Source organism: Carassius gibelio, chromosome A1 (assembly GCF_023724105.1).
Source record: "Carassius gibelio isolate Cgi1373 ecotype wild population from Czech Republic chromosome A1, carGib1.2-hapl.c, whole genome shotgun sequence".
Lineage (NCBI taxonomy): Eukaryota > Metazoa > Chordata > Actinopteri > Cypriniformes > Cyprinidae > Carassius > Carassius gibelio.
Genome location: NC_068371.1, coordinates 1,767,013 through 1,791,477, shown reverse-complemented (window position 1 = coordinate 1,791,477; position 24,465 = coordinate 1,767,013). Strand labels below are relative to the sequence as shown.

Here is a 24,465-nt window from a genome sequence, read left to right as displayed (position 1 = left end):
CACCGCTCAAAAACACCTGAATTCTGCTCTTGTTGTGTTCTAATGGGTGGATTGTGTGCATTCGCTGTGATATTTTTATTTTTGAAATCTCTTAAAAAATATAAAAATGCTTTTATTCTGAGCTCATACTGATAACTTGGCTGGCTGATATGCAGCGCTCATTTCTCTCTCGTCTTTCTGTCGGTTCTTTAGCCAGAGACATAATTGATTAATGAGATCGAACCCGATAATAATAACATGTTGTTTTAGCTTGTCAGTGTGAATGAAATGTGTATTTATTTGTCTGATCTCGCCCCAAACGCGGCTGTAATGTGACTTTTTTTTCCCCTTCGCAATGTCAAATATTGCATTTTGCACACATACACGGCTCAAAAACCCCTGGATTTTGCTCTTGTTGTGTTCTAAAGGGTGGATTGTGTGCATTCGGAGTAATATTTTAAGAAGCTCTTAAAAAAAATATATATAAATGACTTTACCACAGGGAACTACACTAACTTTTTCCACTGGTGGCACTTGTGCTACTAACTTTTTCAGTTACTGGCGCAAACCATGATTTGGTCGCACAAATTATTTATAATAATTACTGGATAATAATGAACAATAATGAAACTGTATTGCATACAGAAGTGCTTTTTGTTTTACTTGCCATCTTTTAAACCACATGCCTGGTTCTATTTCTTAAAGTACACACAGTGCATTGCTCAGTCTTGAAGCTGGGGTTAGAGGGGCCCCGGTGCAAGTTGTACAGTGGGCCCTGTTTAATATTGTTTGATTTGTACTGTATGTTCACTATTTATTTATTTGTGCTATTTACATATTTTTTACATTAAGTTTTTGTTAATTTAAAATGGCTCTGCATAGTCTTCACTGTAAAATAAAATACACAATCAAACCAAAATGTATTCAGACACCTTCAACATTTCTCACATTATCACAGTTTATTTGCTGTAGTTTAGAAATTGGTAATAAAATATGACGATAACTCAGAACAAATTCATCTTGATAGTTTCGGATAACTTTAATAAAAAGATATGTAATGGAATCAACCAAAACTTCAGACAACTGTCAGTATGACAATATTTACACAACTATCAATACTTTGTTGAACAGTTACCAAGCAAGCAATGCTTAATTTGGTTCAGTCTGTGGTATGAAAAGATTGCATTAGCAATTAAAGAAAGAAACACTTAAACAAAACATGGTCAGGTCCCTAATTATTATTTTTTTAAATCAATTTCACTGGTAGCCTACAGTATGAAGAATTTTTGGGTATAATATTTCACAGATCACTATTTTGCCATACTCACTTACATAAATGAACTAGTGGCCTGCACCCACCATAAAACAATTCTATCTGATTTTTGGATTGACTTTGGATAAATTCTTATTAAAACTACAAAGTAATTCAATCAAGAGCAGTGAGTGATTTACTTTCATTTTCATACATTAAAGACACTGACAGCAGAGCTAGTAAATTAGGCGCGGTCACCTTAAGAGACAAACGCATCCATTATGATGATACACATCCGATTTTTTTGCAACTCTTTACTTTCACTTAAGACATAACTACATACTTTTTCGAACACACTTTCCAAGACGGGTATTTAAACATATTTTGTATGTATTTGTTGTCGGTACAAAAGCAAGAAGACTTTGAGACGTGTCTCTGCTTGCTCCCTGAACACCAGAACACCGCGTTGCTGAATTGAGCTCTTTCGCTTTTCGTTTTTTTTTTCTGTTTATTTAAACTGCGATTTGTATTTGTTCGGTCAGGTGCAGGAGGACGTGAACGTCCTGAAGGAGAGCTCGGTTCAGTGTTGCTGTTCGCGAGACGCGGCTCTCTCGTGCACACCGAACACAGCGCAAATAACCAGCTGCTCAATTCAGCTTTCCCGCATCGCGGGGCTGAAGCCAACTTGATGTGTTGAATGCTTAGAGCACGTTATAAAATGTATTCTTAAAATACACATTTCTGTTTTAATAAATGCTCATATTAAATCATAGCATAACACATAAGTAGGTACAAAAATAATCAGTGATGCATATGCGACCATTTTGGTCGCACTGTAGTTCCAGGCTTTACCATGTTGTGCAGCGCCGAGCAATCGCGGTGATGTTCAGTCTGACAGAGAAAATCTCACAAGCACATATAAACACTCATTTGTATAAACACTCATGTGTATAATATATTCTTCTAATTGTTTTGTGCCGTTTCGCAGCTGTGTTTTAATGTGAAAGGTTGTAAATTGTCTATGTGGACTTCAAGTGTTCAGAGAAATACATCGCGAGCTCGCGGGCAGTTGGCTGCTGTGAATATATCATGTTATTACTTTAAACAGTTCAGAAACATCTGAATTTAGCTCTTGGTGTGTTCTAACGGGTAGATTGCATGCAATCGCCATAATATTTTATTTTTAAAAGGTCTTAAATAAGAACTAGAAAAAAAAGTTTGTTGAGAAACTTTAAATTGGCTTGAGAAAGCCTGACCAGAAAGTTTGAAGAAGTTTAAAGAAGTTAGAAGTTTATAGTTTAAAGTTAGATTGATAGATTAGTTGAAAGAAAGAAAGATATATTAGTTAGAAAGAATGACAGATAGATTAGTAAGAAAGAATGATATAGATTAGCTCAAATGAAATAATGATAGATAGATTAGTTTGACAGAAAGAATGCATGCGACTAACATGTTTCTAGCATGATTAGCAAGTTACTAGCATGTTGTTAGCATGACTAGCATGTCGCTACCATGTTTGTAGTATGACTAGCATGTTGTTACCATGTTTCTAGCATGATTAGCATGCGAATAGCATGTTTTAAGCATGACTAGCATGTCGCTGCCATGTTTCTAGCATGTTTCTAGCATGATTAACATGCTGCTAGCCTGTTGCTAGCATGTTTCTAGCATGACTAGCATGCGACTAGCATGTTGCTAGCATATTGTTATCATGACTAACATGTTGCTAGTATTTTTCTAGCATGATTGGCATTTGAATAGCACGTTACTAACATGTTTGAGTGCATTTCTTCATAATGCATTTCTGTCACAATAATTTTTATAGTAAGACTTTTGATAAGTGCTAAATGCATACTGAGACTAAGTGAGATAGCAGTTTAGTGGACTGTAAAGCTTGAAATAACCACAACAAAGGCTGATAAAGGTGTAATAAAAGCAAAAGAATAATGATAGAAGAATAATGTGGATAATGTTTCATACCTCGCGGTGGTTCAAAAGACTCATTTGGTGAGAACAATATAATCATGAAACGGGGAGTTTTCAAAGCCAACACACATACAGAGAGCACAGGAATGATTGCATGCGAGATTTTACAGAGATGACAAGTAGAGGTCTTCACGGGTCCAAAAATTCGTGCCCGAACCCGACAGAGACCCGTAATGTACTACACCGAACCGACACGGACCCGTCTAATATTTCAAAAGCTGGACCCGGACCCGTGTAGATCCGAGAAATGTCTACCCGGACCCCGTATATTATTTGAAATCTAGACCCGAACCCGGGTCACATATTCCACCTTAAATTGCTATTACAAGTAAATAAACCTGTTGCGAAGAATACAGCTTTTTGTCTTACCTAATTTAAAGAGCCGTAGTCTCTCTTCCTTGTACCCGACTGCTTGTGATGCATTACAAACCTCCGACAAGAAAGTTATCCATGTTTTTCATCTCGTTATTCCAAGTCCAAGCTGAATCCACTCATTATTTCAGCTTCAGAAGTCCACTTGATATCATGGTGACGGATGACAAATGCTACTGTTTACATGTACATTCTGACTCGAGTTAATTCGCTTAATAACTTAGACTGTTTGCCCTTTTGAACTATAATAACGATCGCTCGTGCAATGCCATGGCCGCTGACGTTATTTATTTACTATCATCTGATCTCTGTCTGTGCTCTCTGCTCTGCATCGAGTTTGAATCTGAACCACTAAAACTTTAAGATTAAACGGTTCATTTATAATATTATAAAAATGGGAGAAAATGTAAAACGCGGTTTGGCAGTCCAAGTGTCCCTCACTGGTTGCCATAGAAACATGAAATGCGCTTGAGACTGCACATGCGTGCTAGCTGTATCAACCTAAAATGCTTCAACGCAATTTGAGCGTAATAGAAAACATTAATGTGACAGTTCACCTCAGATTGTGTTGCTGATTTGAAATATATTAAATATGAGCGTGTCAAGTCTGCAAGCATTAATACCGTGCGTGCACTTGTATATTAACTCTGAGTGTGCGAGCAAGAGAGAGAGAGAGAGAGAGATCACTTTTTTTGGCTCACTCTTTTCTTTTCCTAATTTTACAAGTTGCAAGTTACAAAAAACACAAGCAGTCTTTGATCACGGCCGGATGTTCTTCGAGTCAGATGACTCCGATCGGCGATTGCACGGGTATTACACACAATGTTAAACAGACCCGGGACCCGAGGTAATAGATTCGGACCCGACCCGGACCCGGCTGATGATTTAAAATATAGACCCGAACCCGTACGGGTCCGGGGTCGACGGGTCTCGGGTGCACTGTGAAGACCTCTAATGACAAGTGCCATAAATCAATTTGATTAGCCTTCTCTAAAAACACACTTGACATGGCCTTAGAAAATATTTCATAAAATTCACAGTTTTGCATTATGAAATTTTCATATGAAGCTTTGGTAGACTTTTGGCTTTAGCTACACTGTGTTGCTAAACTCATATCCTACATCACATCACATGTTTGGTAAATGCAGTCTCTTTTAATATTCAATCCAGCATCAATACCCATTTTCGATTTATTTCTCAACAGTTTATGTTCACGTGGCTGTTTTCATTTATATTCGCCAAGCTATTATGGATTTTGAAATAATGGTGTACTTGATTTGTCCGATCTACCGACGAAAAGTCAGATTCAGAAACACATGAATGCACCACATGAAAACAGTAAGAGCTTCGTTGTGCAGCATAACAGCGTCATTCATTGTAACGGCAGTTTGGGCAAGTGTGCAGATATACTCGCCATGTGTAACAGCTCCGGAAAAAAGGGAGCTTTCTTTGATCGCTCTCTGTAGTTAAGTCACAATTTAAATAACAGATTTGTTTCATGCTACTAAGAGAAATGACGTGAAGTTGATCGTTTAGTCACTGGCTTGATTCACTGATGCATAAACAGTATTAAACGATTTAGAAAGAAAGTCTGTGTGAACTTGAATGATTAGCTACACATCAGAAATCACTGATCACAGATCAGGCATTAATGAACACTGTTACGCACTGTTTGTGGCGGTGCTGTCGAATCCATATCATAAAAGTCTGTTTGTAATGCCTGTGCTGACATTGTGACTGAATTATATGTAAATATCTGGGCGGGCAAAGCAGAGAAAGGGGTTTGTCAACGAGGAGATTCAAGATCAGCCCAGTTGAGCTTCCATTTTCTCAAAGGCAGAGAAAGATAGAAAAATCTCGATTTACACCGATTCGAATTTCTAGAAACTTGGGCACCATATACAGGCTAGGAGAACTCATATTAATGTAAAAAAAAAAAACCTCACAAAGTGAAATTTTCATGTCATAGGACCTTTAATTTGTTTATATTTATATTTTCATTGTCTGGCTATCTGGCACTTAGGTAGTGCAGTTAAAGGTTAGGATTCTAACTTTTTCGGTAATATTATATCACATTGTTAGTGCATATTAGCACCTTTCGTTGTTTTCTTGTGGTATCTGATAGAGAGTTTGGACCGGGAAGCGGTGACACGTGACGTCAGATTTAACAAGCGAATAGTGGGTGGTGTGCCATGATGTGACAAAGACAGCACACCACACATGAACAGATTTTCAACCAGAGTCTTGACTGTGAACATAGGAAATCTCACAAAATCTCGCGAGACTTGAGAATTAGCCTGGCGTAAGATATGCAGGAAGAAATTGCAATGATAGTGTTTGGAATAATTTTCAAAGAAGATTTACGGGAAAAAAAAAAAAAAAGGGTTTGGGTTTTTACATGACACCTTGTATAAACATTTGTGATGTTGCCACAAATCAGCAAGATGATCCTCCATCTCTGCTGTCCACATCAATTTCACTTTGTGCTGCACCATGACTGCTTTCTTCTTCCATCATCTCACTTTCTGATTGTATATTGTTTAATTTCATGTGATAATCTCCAGAGCTGCACACGTTTGTCCTCGGGGGTTCCCCCCACACATCAGGATTTCAGATCGTAAATATTAAACCTGTTGAATATTTACAATTCCCGATCGGTGTGGCTCCATTCTTCCGCTCAGGTTCGGACAGTCTTAACAAATCTCACACCAAGGGAAAATCTGTTAAGATGATCTGTAGAACCATCAAGATAATCAAGACATAGCTAGAATTATCGGAAGGGGGGAAATCAGCCCAAAATCAGCCCGATTATCTTTTAGTGTGTACCCAACATTAAACAGAAAGATTTGTTTGGGATCCAGACATCAGACGAGACAAAACTATGGGAAAAATCATATAAATTAAAATATAATATCATATAGTAAGTAAAATAATATTAAATTATTCATTTAAAGATATTATTACTACTAATTGAACTATACTACCATTGTTAACAGTTTCAATTTCATATTAATCTTTGCATGCCATTTTTTAAAACTTAATGTGTGTGTCCACCCATGTGTCGTCATGCTTTACCAAACATCTGATATGACTTTTTTCCCCCCTATATTAAAAGTCAATATGAAGTGTATTTTTTGTATTTTGTATGTTTTGCTTGAACTAATACATTCTTTTTCTCTGAATTTTCAGCACATATTCCAAACCAAACCTCAGATTCGGTAAGCATGTTTGCCATCTTTTCCTGTGTTTAACTAAAAATTCTTAAAGAACAGTTTTGAAGAACTTAATTTTTCTTGCTTCATTTTAATCTTATAATTGACCATTTGGTTCGTGCTGTTGTTTGTTGAATTTCTTTAAATAGAGTCCTTAGTAACATGAGGGAAGAGAAGCATTAACTGTTTTTAGTGAACAATGATTCTGTTTTTCTCCTTGGTTTCACTGGAATGCACAAACAAATGACTACTTTTAAACAGAAGCAATCTACAACCCTGTTTGTAAAGTAAGTGTGGTGATGATGCTTGTGTTATTTTAAAAAAAAACCTCTAACTCTTCAACTTTTGTTTGTTACACTTTGATAAAATACAATAAGAAAATCAAAGATCATGTCACACTTAAGTACCTACTCCACTTCAGACATGACTGGTACCAGACAGAGTCTCAAGTTGTAGTGACCCTCATGGTAAAAAATGCCAAGAAGGAGGATGTTACTGTCATCTTTGGTGAAAGAGAGGTAATGTTCCTTGTCTTTTCTTTGTGTCACTAATGTATTCATGTTTTTAGTAAATACAATTATTCACATGAATAAAACATTTAAACTTATACAAATGAAATAACCAGTTGGCTGGCACGAGGATTTTGCTCTGGAACTATCACTGATGAGAGAGACAAATGTGCCTTTTACTCAAAACGACACAATAATGAATTGCCTAGCACAGTGCCGTAGAATTACACATTCCAAATTAATGGAATGAGAGTGAAAAAATATGACATCAGTTAGCCATTAATTATTCAAATCAATCTTATCCTCCTCATTTAGATAAAAATCTAAATGCCTCTTTGAGGAGGATTTAAAGGGATAGTTCACCCCAAAATGAACATTTGCTGTTAATTCACTTACCCATAGGCCATCCAATTTGTAAGTACATTTTTCTTTCTTTAGTAGAACAGTAAAGAAGATTTTCAGCATGTCAAGTCAATGGCTACTGTCATTTTGTGAGTCAAAAAAAAAAAAAAAGCATAAAACAAACTTGGAATGCATGGCCATTGACGATGTACTGAGACTGGGAAGTCAGATTTTTTTTTTTTTGGCGAACTGTTTCATTCAAATATGGATGTTTTACATTTCAATCATGTGTTAAGTGAGCAAACAGTCTTGATCAGTGATTTTTACGTAAATCGTGGGAAACCATAAATTTTATTTTGCCCCTTCATTCAAGTGGTAATTTTTCACATATTCGTATCAGCAGCTTATCAGTTCTTTGGTCCTCATCTTAGTGTATTGCTGGGTGTAGCACTGAATGAGCTGACAAAAACCAGCATCATAGTATCAGTGCCGGTATATTGGCTCATTTCAAGTGAGAGTGACTGTTGGATATGTCTGAAAATGAGTTTTGATTAAATTACTTGTAGATTTGTGCTGGGTTTAGCCACAAACCATTTCAAATGGTTCAGTCTGATTTGGTCAAATGGTTCAACTGGTTTCACTTCATAAGACCTCATTATATTGTCAGGAGCTGTGGATCAAAAAAGTTGTCCTAAGACAAGAACGCATTTTGGTTTTAGGACGACTTTGAAAGGCTTTGATCCACTTCAAATGTTGACTACTGTATTTATGTGCACCTTGATTAGCTTAACCAGTTACCCCTCAAGCTGAAAAGGACATACCCAAAATGAATTGACTGTAGCTCTTGAACCCTATAGTCTGCAGGCATTATCCTGGTTTTGTCTAAAAACAGACACTGGACAGTTAATTGTCAGAAAGTTCAAATTGTCCAAAAGTCAGATTTACTCATGGTCGTACAGGAACAAAAAGGAAAAATTAAGACATGGATTTGAGAGATTTAAAGTCCATTTGAATTTTATATATATATTCTGCAAGGTAAATTTAGGAGTCTTTGCAAAAAGGAAACTCCAAGACTACAAAAAGACACCTGAAATCCATGTCCATATAATTAACAGCTACTGTTCACCGCTGACCCTAACAAACTCCTCCAAAACATTTTTCTCCAGCTAGCAACCTTTATAAAAAAAAAAAAAAAAAAACTTGCCATATGTTAACTTTGAACTTAGTGAGCAGATTAAAATGTGCTTGTGCAAAAACGTTATCTGTCAGTGCACATAGACACGGTGTGCTTACGCATTAATAATAATGGACTCTTACATACCTAATAAATGAATTCTGTTTGGATGCATTCACTTACTGGATCCTTGGACTGAAATCTTTCCTGGAGTTTAGTGGCTTAAAACGGTCTGATCACAAATGATCAAAGTTAGATGAGTCATGGCTGAAACACACCTGAAAATGTTGTTGTTTAGAGCGCGCGCTTGCTGACTAAATTCTGTTCTCTTGCAAATTCTCTCATCATAAACAAAGTGCAGATATACGTGCGCCGCAAGTATTAAAGAATTATTCATCATACAGTGTAAATGGCATGACTGATTGTAACTGGAGTGTTTTTTTGTATGTTTTTACATGTTTTTATGTAAGTGCATAAACTCACACTAAACTGAAGATAGTGATGATGTTATGATATTGTACTGTAAATGTTCTTTGTTCCAGGGTTCATACAAGGTGCTTAAAGCTACTTGAAAAGTACTAGGGCATTATATATGAAATAAGGTTGTTTTGTTTTTCTAGATAAAACAATATTTTTATGCAAAATGTGTGTTTGTGTGTGTATATATATATATATATATATATATATATATATATATATATATATATCTATATTAAGGACTTTCATAGTCGAATCGGAATTTCGAATCTTGCGATAATGAACTGATAGTCAAATTATATGTTTGGGGCGGGGCAAAATACATTGACAAGAGTCAAGTCAGACATTCTGTGAAATCAAAACAATTAACAATTTTTTTTATAAAAATTTTTTTACAATAGTGCTCTCATTATAACGTTAGCCTATAACGTAAGCATTTAATGTTCTGCATTTCTGTTTTGAGCTGCGCGCGCTTTAGATGATCAGTAGAGTGACTCATTTAATAGCAAGTTTTTAATCAAAGGGATTCAACTCATAATTTCATATAGAATACACTTCATTATTTCTACAACATAATGTTAATATTAAGACTTATAGGCTATTTGCAAAAAGGCCCCGAATGCACATGGACACATTTGCGGGGCTCTGAATGCGAACTCCCTTTGTGGACGTGTTCTTCACGAAACAGTGTGCAGAAACATGGCAGCTAAACTCTAAAAATTCATAGCATTTTAGTATAAGGGTCTTCTCATTATAATGGTATGTATATAACAGTCCCAGTCATAGTTATTAATATTCTGCATTGTAGTTTGACCTGCTCGCGCTGTGCACTGAAGAGATATCACCGTAGTACTACAATGAAGCGCTTCACTCAAAACCGAATGCATCTTATATCAGGTAAATAATATATCCACGATATATATATACCGGCGAAAAAGTTTTGAAATCACTGGTACCCTACCTGTTCAAAAAAATCCAGTCTCTGCCGGTGTCAGTTTGAGTCTTGGTAAAGTTTTAAATCCCTGCCGCCAAGATGCTCCTCTGTCGGTCACGGATTATGGAAAGTGAAACATAAATATATAGGCGTGGTTGGATTTATTCACACACTTTAAAATATTAATTTGAAGCTTCTTTCTTTTCAGATTCTTACAACTTTATCATAATGGGCTGTATATTAACTAATTGGGAGAAAACCGGTAGTTCTATATCTCCCCCATCTAGTCAAAATGGCATAATAACACCCGGCAAATATTTGACTGTTAGATTGGTAGTCGAATCAGGCTCCTCGAATCAAAGCATCGATTCGTCAACTTTTCGGGGTTACCCATAATATATAAATGAATATAATGTTTGTGTAATCTATGTAAGAAAATACTGGCAATTTTTTCCCCACTTCATCCACTGCATGTAACCCTGGTAGGAATAAATATTCTATTTGACCCTTTAAGCTGTTTTATCTTTTCTGTTTGTGATCCTATCATTTGAAGACATTACACTCTGGGAAAGATTTTCAGTCCAGTGAACCATTAAGCAAATTCCGACTGAATGGAACAAACATCCCACCTCTGTATAGCCAGATGATATGTATACTATGTTTCTCAGCTGGATAAAGCAGACCAGCCTCTTGCTAGTAATGTTTCGATGGATAAAGATCGCAATCAAGGTAAAGATGACTGCAGTGTGATGTGCAGGAGTCGTACAGTAAGCACGTATGAGTCCATTATATTGATGCGCATATGCCCTCCCTCTCATCTAGAGTTCTGCCTATCAAAATGAGAAACTGAGTCTGTTCTCTCTTCTGAGTCTTAGCTGAAAGCTGTGGTAAAGCTTCCATCAGGAGAAGATTACTGCCTAAGTGAACATCTTCTGCATCCTGTTGTCCCTCAACAAAGCACCTACAGGATCCTTTCAACCAAGGTCTGTCTTAAAATAAATATGCTTTTCTAGCTTGTAACGTATCAACTGAATTTTTTTTCTTTTTTTTACTAAACTTATTCCATTAAAAGTGGCTTATTCTAAGTTATCGATGTAAGAAATGATTCACTACATGCTGTTAAATTATTTTCATGTGCTTTATTTTAAGACCTTTTATTTGTCCTTAAAACATTCTTAGAACTATTTTCCATTTTCCCCCAAACATCCCAAGCATCAGATGCTAATTCCAAAGTTAAATTTTAGAACGTAGTTGGCTTAATTTTAGCTTAGTTAGCTAGAAGGATCCTTGAAATTTTAAATAATTTGATGAATTGAATTGAACTGGAATGCAAATGTGTTCCTGAAAGATTGTGTGTATTTGTTGTCTTTATTTAAATTACATTGTGTGCTTTAGGTGCATTCAACTAAAAATTTACTCTCTGTAAATTTGTTAACCATGTAACACCAATGAGCGGATGGTATTCAACCATCTGTTGCATATTAATGAATCCTGACCCTTTTGACACATTCTACACTCAAAGACCAGAACGTGAGTTAAAGAAAAAACAAGGACTTTCATTTTACAACCCTCTTACAACATAACTCACCACCCTGGGCGCCGCCATGACGGCAACGTCCTGGCGTGGATGAGAGTTATAACACCTTGGAGACTATCCAGAGATGCGATATCGAACTTCAAAAGGGAAGACAAACACCCCCTCTTTTTGATCACACATTCCAGCGAAACAGACGCACCCACACTCAAAAGACGCACACACATTCAAAAACAGGCACAAGCTTTTTTGGCTAGCCCATGGACCTTTTTACTTAAACTACATCTAAATGTATTTTAATGTCTCCCTTTTTGTGCTCAAATGTATGTATGCGGCATAGTGGAATATATGAATGTTACTGTGTGTTTAATGCAAACTTTATATGCATTTAGTTAAGAATAACTCTGTATCTCTGTATACGGGATTGGTAAAATCATAGTTCTTGGTGTCTGTATAATCGTAAAAACACGACTGTAACGAATCTTGATAGCAAATTACAAAAAGATGCATTGTTTCAGAGGAACGATCTTGCTTAAGAAAAATGTTTAATCTTGTCATTGCCATAAATTAGACCAGTGGGCGGAGATCAGCAAACAAAGAAGATTTTTCCCGCCTCAGTTTGTTTACACTTCATTGGCTCATACTGAAAAATAGGTGTAAACCTGGTTTTACGTAAAAGCTCAGGGGAAACCTGTATTCTGGGCATTCCGCCAGAGAGAAAAGAGGATTCCCAGCTTTGCAACCGGACTTCAAGAAGTTCTCCATTTATTCTTCTTTACTTTTCGTTTCATTTTAGTTTTTCTTTATTGTCTTCGGATATTTGACTTCGTTCAATTGTCTTCACGAGCCAAACGAACTTAAGTCTAATAATCTTTTGGCAAAGTTTACCTTCGCTTTAACCATCGAGCTCACGCATCATCTGCTTTGGAAAGAAATGCGCTGCGGCCGCACGGACGGACAATTTGAGCGCAGCTACACACAAGAGCCAGATCAAAGCAAGTACTTTCTTATATCGCAACTAAAATTGCTGTTTAAGGTTGTCTAGGCTATTCCATGTTTGTGAAATTATTCATTGACTTGGGGTCTCTTGCAAAGCTAACTGTTTGAAATTGCCACGCTGAGATTGGTTTCCACTTTCACTTTCTCTTTATCTCTCTCTCTCTCTCATTTATCTCATTATTATTCTTGTTCGTTTACCTTGTTTGAATTGTATTTTCGTTTTGCTATATACTCATATTTACTCCGTGTGAATTGTAGTCATGTACTCTTTAGTCTGTTTTTATTAAATCCTATAATTTGCTTGAATTTAATTGTTTTATTGCTCATTGAGATCGAAGTCCCTGAATCGTGTGATCTACGCTACAAGCTTTGTTTTATATGAATTAATTTCAGTAATCTTAGTAGTACAGACAAAGAAAATATTGTTTTTCCTGATCAGAAGATTAATATTTCTTGGAGTTTGTAAGAAGGGTATTTTTATTGAATTTTGATAAGGAAGTCTAGCTTCCAGTTCGCTGGACGAACAGATTGTCTAGAGTAACTTAAATTAATTCTAGTAAAGGTTACCTTTAAATGATTAAATATTCCCTCTTTGGGTAATTTAATATTTGTAAGCAATAAGCACATTATATTCATAGACTCATGAATATTCACTTCATTTGAGTCAATTATTCCCCAGAAAGTGATTGTTGCTACAACCAAATGGTCCATACAATTAGAATAAAGAAGGAACAGTGTTTCTTAGGGTATCTTGTAGGGCTGTCACTTTTGTGAAAAAATCATTTCGATTTGTAAGCCATGTCTAAAAAAAAAAAGACATTTCTTTTTCCTTTTTCAATGTCAAATAACGGACGAACGTAAAGAGAGTGCTGGAAATGCACAAGTCAGCAGTATTTCTATTTTATTGAGAGAGAGAGAGAGATTGCGAGAGAGAGAGAGCGAGCGAGCGTGTGAGAGAACGAAAGAGAGAGCGCGTGAGAGAGCGAGCGAGAGAGAGAGCGAGCCCCAGCAACACGCTCATCGTCTTCAAACACAACAACCAAGATGCGCTCCGACCGCACTGATGTCCCAGGGACACTCAGGTACAGCTGCGCAAGGTGGGGGTATTACTGCCAATTTTCCACCACAAAAGCCGGTCGCTGTCAGCTTGCAATGGTCCTTTTCATAACTCAGAATCTTTTTTTAAAGCAGACACGTCAACATAGCTTCTGAAGAACTGTACACTACTACTATCAAGCTTACTTAAGAGGATACTCCACTCCAAAATTAAAATTGTTATTAATCACTTTATATGTTGTTCCAAGCCTGTTAAAGTTTCACTTGTCTCTGGAACACAATTTAAGAGATTTTGGATGAAAACCGTGAGGCTTGTGACTCTCTCATTAAGTGCAGAGTAAATTACACACGGTCCAGAAAAGTATGAAAGACATCATTAGAATAGTCCATTTGCCATCAGTGGTTCAACTGTAATGTTATGAAGCAACGTGAATATATTTTGTACATGAAGAAAACTTCTGTGTTAGCAAAGTATAAATACATATAGAAAATGTATCCTTGTGTCGTGGCTGACACAGTATAGCAGCGTTCCTCAATTGGCAGCCCACGGGCTGAAGAAAAATATTTAGCCATCACTCATTTCAGATAATGTGGCATGAAAATTCAAACGCAGCATTAAAAAAAGCGATTTTAACTTATATTGTGTCTACACCAGATGCAAGCGGTGTGGCATGATGCAACAAATTACAACTGTTGTTCTACTGTTGGCAGAATTCGGCACTCTGTGAAAACTAATTGAGGAACCCTGCAGTATACAGTACACTGCTTGGTGCTACGGTAATGAAGAGAGACACAGAAGAGACAAATTGTTGAATAAAGTCATTATTTTTATTTTCTTTGCATACAAAAATTATTCCTGTCACTTCATAATGGACTATTGTGACTGTCTTTCATACTTTTCTGGACCTTTACAGTGTAATTTACTAGGCAGTCAATGGGACAGTCACAAGCCTCCTGGTTTTCATCCAAAATATTTTTAATTGTGTTCCGAAGATGAACAAAGCTTTTATGGGTTTGAAACAACATGGGGGTAAGTGGTTAATGACAACATGTTCATTTTGGGGTGGAGTAACCCTTTATTAGAGAAATCGAATTCATGGATGAACTACCAAAATTACTACTAAACCAAATACAGCAAAATCTTACAATTCATACTCAATCTTCTTTTTCTATTCAGTTTTGAAAAAATAATAAACCTCATAGGAAAAATGAAGAAAATAATTGCCCAATGATGATAGTGATAGCACTTAAGTGAGAGGTGTTATTTATGTAGTGTTTCAAAGAGTTAAAACAAATTTACAGAGCAAATAAATATATATATACAGTTGTTTTTTTTATTTAAAAAAAAATCTCAAAAATCTAAAACTTTTAATTAAAACAATAGTAAATATGAGAAAAATATCATTATGAAATGTCCTTCTCCAATACACGTTTGCAACAATTAATGAAGCACTGTTATACAAAACCTCCATCTACTAAGATACCAACTCTGAGACTTCTATAATGCTTGATGAGTTTTGGAGAACAACTGATGAGATTATTATCTGTTGGTTTTGCTAGAATCCATGATGGCATGAACTTTATCTGAACAAGAGGTCCAGGACCTCTGGCAGAAAAACTGTTTCACAACGTTAAAGATAAAGCATTATTTTTAACTCTGGACAGGGTACTTTTCTAACCCTTAGTGCACCAAACCCATCGTGTATGTTTGCTGCTAAAATTCTTTTTAGTTTCATCTTGCAGTATATATCGAGCATGAAATCAAAACATTTGCTTATTATTAATTAAATTTAAATAAGCCATATTTAATGATGTAAGGAGCAACTTTGCCACTCATGACACATTATCTTCAGAGCATGACCATAGGACTGCTTCACTCAAAGATGGTTCGATCACTCAGAGAAGTATAGTCTCAATATTACATGGGGACACAGCAAACCGTGCTGAAGAACTAGCGCTGAGGACAACTGACACTGGTGTCACCTTGTGTTGCCTTGCATTGCCTGTGTCAGGGCAAAAATAGTTGCACTAGAACACACCAGACAGACTACAGCCAATGGCCAACTAGCCATGTATGCTCTGCGCTTTCATGACAGAACCTAACTCTCCCATTCCAGCAGGTGGCTTTAGTCTGTTTTCATCATTCAAACAGGGGAACTAAAAGACCTGATGAGTTTGTGGTACTTTTTTCTGTCATGTCCAAGTACACAAGACAACAAGATATGAGCCCAGAATATGAACACAATGCGTTTAATCATGCGTTAAGCATTTTCCTCCCATAACCTGCTTGTCTAGAATGCTTTATTACAAATGTTAACTGTGTTTGGTATTTTTAAAACACATTTTAATGCATTACTCCATTTTAAGCATTTTTCTTGAAGGCAGTGGTGGAGCTGGGATATTTTTTATAGGGGTTGTCAGAAACCAGTCTGGGGGGGGCACAGAATTGGTTTATTTCAATATTAAAATGTGTTTCACTATAATATACTGGACTATTTTAGTGCTTAAAACACAACTGAATACAATTCATTTCTAATTTCTAAAGCGCTACTCTGCGGACAAAAGCTGCAAATGCACTTTAAAAACACCATGGCTACTTACTGTATGACTGGATTCCGCGATTCGCTCTGTGTTTTCTGCATCGCGGAAATCATAAGGCCCTAGTTGTGGTATGCCAGCCTCTATCTTGCAATGGACACACGCCACGACGGTCTCTTTAAGTTTGCCCGGGCCTCAAATCAAACCACTGCTGTCTCCTTGCAGTATGCGATTCCGGATTGAAGCGCTCCCCTTTGTGGGTGACGTAAACGCGTTGTCTCACATTAAAAAAATAATTGCGAAAGAACCTGACGTGAGATTTTAAATAAATGAAAAGAGGCTTCGAGGCAGAGGAATTTGCCTCGATCATTTTTTGTAATCGAGTTACTCAAGGAATTGTTTCAGCCCTTGCCACCACACACAGAAGTGTCAAGGAATATAGCTACAGTTGTCATATTCCTCTTAAGCCAATCCTGAACCACAGACAAGGTCAGAGGCATCTTACCTGGGATAAGGAGAAGAAGAAATGGACTGTTGCCATTTGTCCAAAGTCAGATGATAGCAAGTTTTGTATTTCATTTGGAAACCAAGGTCCTAGAGTCTGGAGGAAGGTTGGAGAAGCTCATAGCCCAAGTTGCTTGAAGTCCAGTGTTAAGTTTCCACAGTCTGTGATGATTTGGGCTGCAATGTCATCTGCCATTGTTGGTCCATTGTGTTTTTTGTAAACCAAAGTCACTGCACCCATTTACCAAGAAATCTTGGAGCACTTCATGCTTCCTTCTGCTGATCAGCATTTTGAAGATGCTGATTTGTTTTTCTAGCAGAACAAACCTACCCACGCTGCCAAAAGCACCAAAAGTTGGTTAAATGACCATGGTGTTGGTGTGTTTGACTGGCCAGCAAACTCAAACCCCACAGATAATCTATGGGCTATTGTCAAGAGGAAGATGAGAAACAAGAGACCAAACAATGCAGATGAGCTGAAGGCCACTGTCAAAGAAACATGGGCTTCCATATCACCTCACCAGATCACCTCCATGCCATGCCAAATTGAGGCAGTCATTAAAGCAAAAGGAGCCCCTACCAAGTATTGAGTACATGTACTGTAAATTAACATACTTTCCAGAAGGCCAACAATTCACTAAAATGTTTTTTTTTTTTTTTTTTTTTTTTATTGCTCTTATTAAGTATTGTAATTTATTGAGATTTAAATTAGAGGTTAAATTACGTACTTTCCAGAAGGCCAACAATTCACTAAAATGTTTATTTATTTTTTATTGGTCTTATGAAGTATTCTAATTTATTGAGATTTAAATTAGAGGTTAAATTAAAAGTTTTTGTTAAATGTCACAATTAAAAGTACCAAAGACTTAAACTTATTTCAGTCTGTGTGCACTGAATTTATTTAATACATGAGTTTCACAATTTGAGTTGAATTATGGAAATAAATGAACTTTTCCTCATTCTAATTTGAGAAGCACCTGTACTTCATCCTACACCAACTATGCACACATTTCCTGTCATATATGCCAGTTAATGCTAAAAAAAAATCTTTACTCCTTCACTGGTTCACTTTCATTAGTTCTGTTTTTTTTTTTTTTTTTTTCTTGTATGTTCATTCGCTAAGCTGAATAACCAATCAGAGTTCTCTTTTTCGCCACTGATTCAACATGCAGGATTGGATGAAAAGCAGCAAACTGTTGGCTTGGTGTGTTCCGGGCTCTATATCTCAGAGCTGTTTGGGCACCATCCCTAGGGATGTAATATTCAGTTTGATGATACTGTATCGATTCTCAAAAACTTAATCGATATAAAAAAAGTCATACAAGATTCATTTAAATTAGTTATGAGTTTATTTCCCAACCACTAGATGGCAGTCTTCATCTCTGAACAAATCCTGAGTGACAGGAAATACTTGCATTAGAGCACGCCCCTAATGCTAGCATCAGTGTAGTTCTCTGCTAGTAATAGAGGATGAAAGTATTGTCCCAGTTCATGTTTTGGTATCTGCTGCTTTCTCGTCGTCAGACCAATAGCACTCCTTTCACTGGTGACTTTGTGTTTGAGGCCACAAATGTTGCAAAGCTGTAATTAACTTGAAGTTAGTGTGCTCATTAGCACTGGGAGCTCCCTCTGCTGTCCATAAGGTGCACCAGCCATTTCAAACCCAGCCTCCAGTATTTGGGCCACGCCTCCTAATTTTGCATACACTCCTCAATCCTCAAATGCCCAATCCTCAATCCCCAAATCCCCAATCCTCAATCCTAAATACCAAATTCCCAATCCTAAATCCCCAAATGCCCACTCCTAAATCCTAAATGGCTAAATGACCAAATGCCCAACCCTAAATAGAAAATGCCCAATCCTAAATACAAAATGCCTTATCCTAAATACCAAATGCCCAATCCTAAATATCAAATTAATTTTTGACTTGGACTTTAAGTTTCAAATTTAGATTTTTAGTTTTGGTTTAAAGTCCCCGTGAAACGGAAGTTGTAAACGGCTTTTCTCCAGTGTTGTGACGTATTTCCGAGAGAAACAGAATAATAAATTAGTGAAATAGTGGGCGTGGCTTATTTTCCAACTAGCACCTGATTGGATCTAGATAAGTAGGTGTGTTCAATTGCATGAGACATGGTTCATTTAAACTCACCGTCGTCAAACTTTGTAAGGTACCAACGGTGTACACTGATGGGACAGCGTTATCTGTTAATGACCGATATCTCACAAACCCCATTTCGTGTTCTGTCCAAGTTTTGAAGTATTCGCGCGTGAAGTGCTTCGAGCACATCCGTGAACACTCTGTTATCCCTCCGAGCACATCCGTGAACACTCTGTTATCCTTCCTTCCTCGAAATGAATTGTTCAGCACAAAACGATCAATTTAGGCGAACAAAGTAAATCTAGTCAATTTTGATTTCATGTGTACTTTAAGACTTTTAGTTTTAGACTTTTAGTTTATAATCTGACCCAATAATTCCTCCATATTTGACTCATCCATTTCCTTAAATGGTTTAAATGCTCAAGTGCAAAGTTTATCATTTTATAAAACTTTCTGTGAAAACCAGTATCAAAGCTGTAAATTATGCTTTTTACAGTTTGATATGTTACCGTAGACATTGCTCTTCCAAGCTCATATGGTATTATTTCATAAATTAAGGTTTTACAAAAGGTCTTAAAGTCTTAAATTTTATCTTAAAATCGTGCAGATACAAACTGCTAACTACAATTAAATTTTTTAAAGAAATACAGTACTCAAAACACAATCATCTGTCGATGCAATTGGAACACCCTAGTACAATACTATGCGTTTCCTGTACTGCTTATTCAATAGCACCACAGCGCTGCTACTGAATTTATGGTCTCTTGTTTTAGTATTGTTTTTTTAATATGAAGGTTTAGCCAATTATTACACTTCATTTTAACATGAAAAATTTATTTATAATTTAAATTTCATTTGGCCACCAAATTGCTATTTATTTATTCATTTATTTTTCAAATATTTCTTCCTTGCAAGTATAAAATGTTAATGGAATCTCTACAGAACTGGAATTGTTACGTTGTTAAACGTTACATTTTGACAATTCAATCTTTTAATATTCGTATTCTTAAAAACGTCTGCACCAAAGCTCTTGTGTCCTTTTCAGAAAGCCACCCTAAATGATTGTCATGGCTCTTGTCTTTCCTGAGGTGTGCATTCTCTGAGAGAGGCACTTGATCAAATACTTACATTTTCTTCCTCTTTTTTTTTTTCACTCCAGATAGAGATTAAGTTGAAGAAGACTGCAGCTGTACAGTGGGAGAAACTACAGGGAGAAGGCACAATTTCTAACGTGAAGCACTTTACTCCCAGTCAGTACTGAAAAGCACACAGAATCATGCTATCATCTTCTCTCACATTTGTCAGAGTGGGATGAGCCAGTTTATTGTTATTATTTTACATCTTATCTCCTCCTAAATTTATTAGACCAGTACCCATCATCCTCCCACTACACACGCAACTGGGACAAGGTGGTAGGTGAAATAAAGGAGGAGGAAAAGAACGAGAAACTGGAGGGGGACGCTGCCCTCAATAAGTTGTTCCAGCAAATCTACTCTGATGGCTCAGATGAAGTAAAGCGGGCAATGAACAAGTCCTTTGTAAGTACTTCAGAGTTGCCCAAATATGCATAAAGATATGGAAGCGTATGGGTAGCAATATTCAATTTGGGATGTAATATGCAAAATGACAAAGCAATATGTAAAATGACAATGCATTTCTGTATTTACATTTACATTTTCCAATACATTTGTGCAACATTTGGTGCAAAATGAAAATTAAATTACATAATTTTCATTTGCCATTTCATACACCAGTTTTAATATGTAAAATGAAAACTAATTTTAACGCTTTATAAGTTGCAAAATTAAAATGAAAATGTATTACAGAAATGATTAGATATGTATAACGTGTTCAAGCAAAAACTGTGACAAAATTATCATTTAAATGTTTTTTTTCTTAAATGCATTAACACTCACAGTCAAGACACTTACGATTGCATTTTCATTCAATGTCCCGCAATGAATGTAGCAAAATTCAATGTGCAGATTGAAAATGCATTCTGACCCGATCACGTGTCCGCCCCCTCCTGCCATGTCAATCACTGCGTGAACAAGGCAGGGCTTGCAGAAGGTCAGAGACGCAAATCTCAAGAAGAGGATTCAAGTGAGAGAAGCGGTTTATGGCTTCAATATTTCATTCGCACTTGTGGGCGGAGCTGAAACGCTGCTTTCATCTGATTGGTCCAATCGCTCCACCTTCAACTGTCTTTTCAATCTTTCAGGCAGAATAAGAGTCAGTGCAAGTGAAGCACTGTAATGTCTGAAACCACCACTCACTGTTAATTAGCATAATATTTGAATCAGATGTAGCTGGGCACGTAATTCGTGCTGCTGAGACCTGCAAATTATTTCTAGGTTGTAGTACTTCACTGTTATCCAAGGAGACAGAACTATTTGCACTGTTTTTATCAGTGGGAAAATATTTATACAATACTATAACCTAGAAATAATTTAACGGGGTCTCTTGCAAGTCGCAGCAGCATGAATTATGTGTCCAGTAACATCGGATTCAAATATTATGCTAATTAACAGTGAGTGGTATTGATAGCCTGAATGCACTGTAAGTCGCTTTGGATAAAAGCGTCTGCTAAATGCATACATTTAATTTTTTATTTAATTTAATTTAATATTAAAACTGGTGAATGAAATGGCAAATGAAAATTATGTAATTTTCATTTTCATTTTGCACCAAAAGTTGCACAAATGTATTGGAAAATGTAAATGTAAATACAGAAATGCATTGTCATTTTACATATTACATCCCAAATTGAATATTGCTACCCATATGCTTCCATATAAAGATTGTGTTATCTCTTGTAAAGTTGTCATTTCAACTGTCCACATTTTTTAATGGTATTAATTTGTGAGAAAAGTAAACTAAAAAAGGGCCGACAAGACCAAATTAAGATTTGACAACTTTATGTAGAATATTAAAGGCATGTTTTTAATTTGTATGGCTCTGTGTTAAAAAGTAAAATTTATTTAATTTAAAGGTCCAATTCTATTGTTCCTTGCTCAATTACCATATTTTCCACACTATAATGTGCACCGGATTATAAGGCGCACCTTCAATGAATGGCCTATTTTAGAACCGTTTTCATATATAGGGCGCACTGGATTATAAGGAGCATAGAATAGAAGAGATACTGCAGTCAAACGTTTAACTGGGTTTGCGTTATGCATCCACTAGATGGAGCTTGACTAAAGGGAATGACAACAAAACCTTGATCATATATAAGGCACTCCAGATTATAAGGCGCACTGTCGTTTTTTGAGAAAATTAAAGGTTTTTAAGTGGGCCTTGTAGTGCGGAAATTACGGTTAACAAGATTCCATGTGCTAATACCACAAAGAATTATAGCCTACACAAATCTGAACTGCTGTCATTTATACAACAAATGCAGACCTGCCAACCTATATTAATTTTGTGTACTGGCTAAGCAGTTTGACCTCAAAGTACACTGGTACGATTTGTCTACGCAAAACTCTATGCAACAATCTTAATACTCGCAGTATTCAAAACAAGCAACAGAAAAAGATGAAGAGTTCAACGAATCAGCGTTTTTTTTTTTTTTTTTTTTTTTGCATTTAAATAATTTTACTCAATTAGTCTTATTAGTCTTTAGTTTAGTAACTTTAACTTCTGCTTTAAAAATATCTTTTTTGGTTTATATTGCAATGTTACAATGTAATGTGATTTTAACCCTTTTTTTGCACATAATATATGCCTATGGTTACATTCACTTTATTTGTTTAATCCAAATACAAAATACTAAGAGATATAGGCTACCGTATACCGCAAATCAGCCAAAAAATACAGCGATTTGAATTTTTGCTCGTATTGCCCAGCCCTATACAGAAGTGTACTGGAGTTTTTAAAAAAAAAATGCATTTTTATTATTATTATTTTTTAAATGGCATAAAAAAATACCAAACATTAACTAAACCGTTACGTTAAACAGTGTAAAACTGTAAACGGTTTACCCCCACTTCAACACCCATAACCCCAACCACCCCGCCATCCACCCCCGCCCACTACGCTGATGATTTCCAAGGTTAGCAGGTCTGCAAAATGACACATTTGTATTAATTTCAAACCCTCCAGCTGTCATAGATTTCAGTAAATTTGTACATTTTCGATATTTTCTTTATAGATGGAATCAGGAGGCACAGTCCTCAGCACCAACTGGATGGATGTTGGTAAACGGAAAGTAGAGATGAACCCACCTGACGATGTAGAGTGGAAAAAGTATTAAAAGCAGTAGATGACATCTTGCACCAATTATTATAATGTCTTTATGCTCTCTTTCATTTGCTCCTTTTTGCCTTCATACTTCATGCTTTCTCTTTTAATCCTGGATTTTCCTGGACTAAAATGGAATTTAAAATGAGACCTCTGTAAAATGTAACTTCTGTCTGAATTTAGTTTTAGTCTGGAACCAAGCAAGCTCGTTAAATTTTTAAAGCATCACGTATGTTTAAAACATTACACATTAAAGCAACCAACCTATTTGGCCACGTTGAATATGTTAGGTGTTCACCTGTTCAATTATTTGTGATCACCATTTTTAATGTACTTCATGCTTTCCTAAATAGGATTTCAATATGCTGTAAATAAAATTTTCTTGTTCTCTGTTTGGGTGTCCTTGGTCTCTTCCATATCATTATTTGTCCATCATCAAATGTAATTTAAAGGGGGGGGTGAAATGCTATTTCATGCATACAGAGTTTTTTACACTGTTAAAGAGTTGGATTCCCATGCTAAACATGGACAAAGTTTCAAAAATTAAGTTGTACGTTTGAAGGAGTATTTTTGTTCCAAAAATACCTCTCCCGGTTTGTCACAAGTTTCGGAAAGTTTTTTTTCGAGTATGGCTCTGTGTGACGTTAGATGGAGCGGAATTTCCTTATATGGGTCCTAAGGGCACTTCTGCCGGAAGAGCGCGTGCTCCCGTAGAGCAGAGCACAGAGACATTCACTGATCAGAGCGAGAGACCGAATTGCCACAAAAGAAGTGTGTTTTTGGTTGCCAGGGCAAGACAACCCTGCACAGATTACCAAAGAAAAAACAGCATTAAGGGACCAGTGGATGGAGTTTATTTTTAGAGAGCATCAACGGAGTTGTGCAAGTGTTTTTGTTTGTTCCCTGCATTTCGAAGATGCTTGTTTTACAAACTAGGCCCAGTTTGACGCCGGATTTGCACATCGTTTATTTCTTAAGGATAATGCAGTCCCAGCGAAAAAGGGTCACGATCGTGTGTTGGAACCGCATGCGGTGAGAAAAACTGCTTCAAATATCTCTGTGTTGTTAACTTAGCTATCGGCGCGTAAGCACATCAAGTAAACAACATGCGATGTTGTCATCAAACTGCACTTTCCACATGAACAGCTTAAAAAAAAAAAAAAAAAAGACGACATAAAGTGGAACTTATTCATTTTCCAAAACCGCTAAGCAAATATATACAGTTTCAGTACATACCACATAGAGACGTCGTTGCTG

At 36.4% G+C, this 24,465-nt stretch overlaps 1 protein-coding gene across 1 annotated transcript in view; it reads left to right on the top strand.

The window, feature by feature from the left end:
• The window catches only part of sugt1 (SGT1 homolog, MIS12 kinetochore complex assembly cochaperone), a 90,229-nt gene extending 66,629 nt beyond the window's left edge, over positions 1 to 23,600 (top strand). Inside the window, exons 4-10 of the mRNA XM_052546538.1 lie at positions 6,779 to 6,807; positions 7,063 to 7,088; positions 7,223 to 7,319; positions 11,113 to 11,220; positions 20,126 to 20,216; positions 20,332 to 20,504; positions 23,120 to 23,600. Of these exons, the coding sequence (XP_052402498.1) occupies positions 6,779 to 6,807; positions 7,063 to 7,088; positions 7,223 to 7,319; positions 11,113 to 11,220; positions 20,126 to 20,216; positions 20,332 to 20,504; positions 23,120 to 23,221 (626 nt within the window). The 3' untranslated portion in view covers positions 23,222 to 23,600. The remainder of the gene's footprint in view (positions 1 to 6,778; positions 6,808 to 7,062; positions 7,089 to 7,222; positions 7,320 to 11,112; positions 11,221 to 20,125; positions 20,217 to 20,331; positions 20,505 to 23,119) is intronic.
• Positions 23,601 to 24,465: the final 865 nt, after the last annotated feature.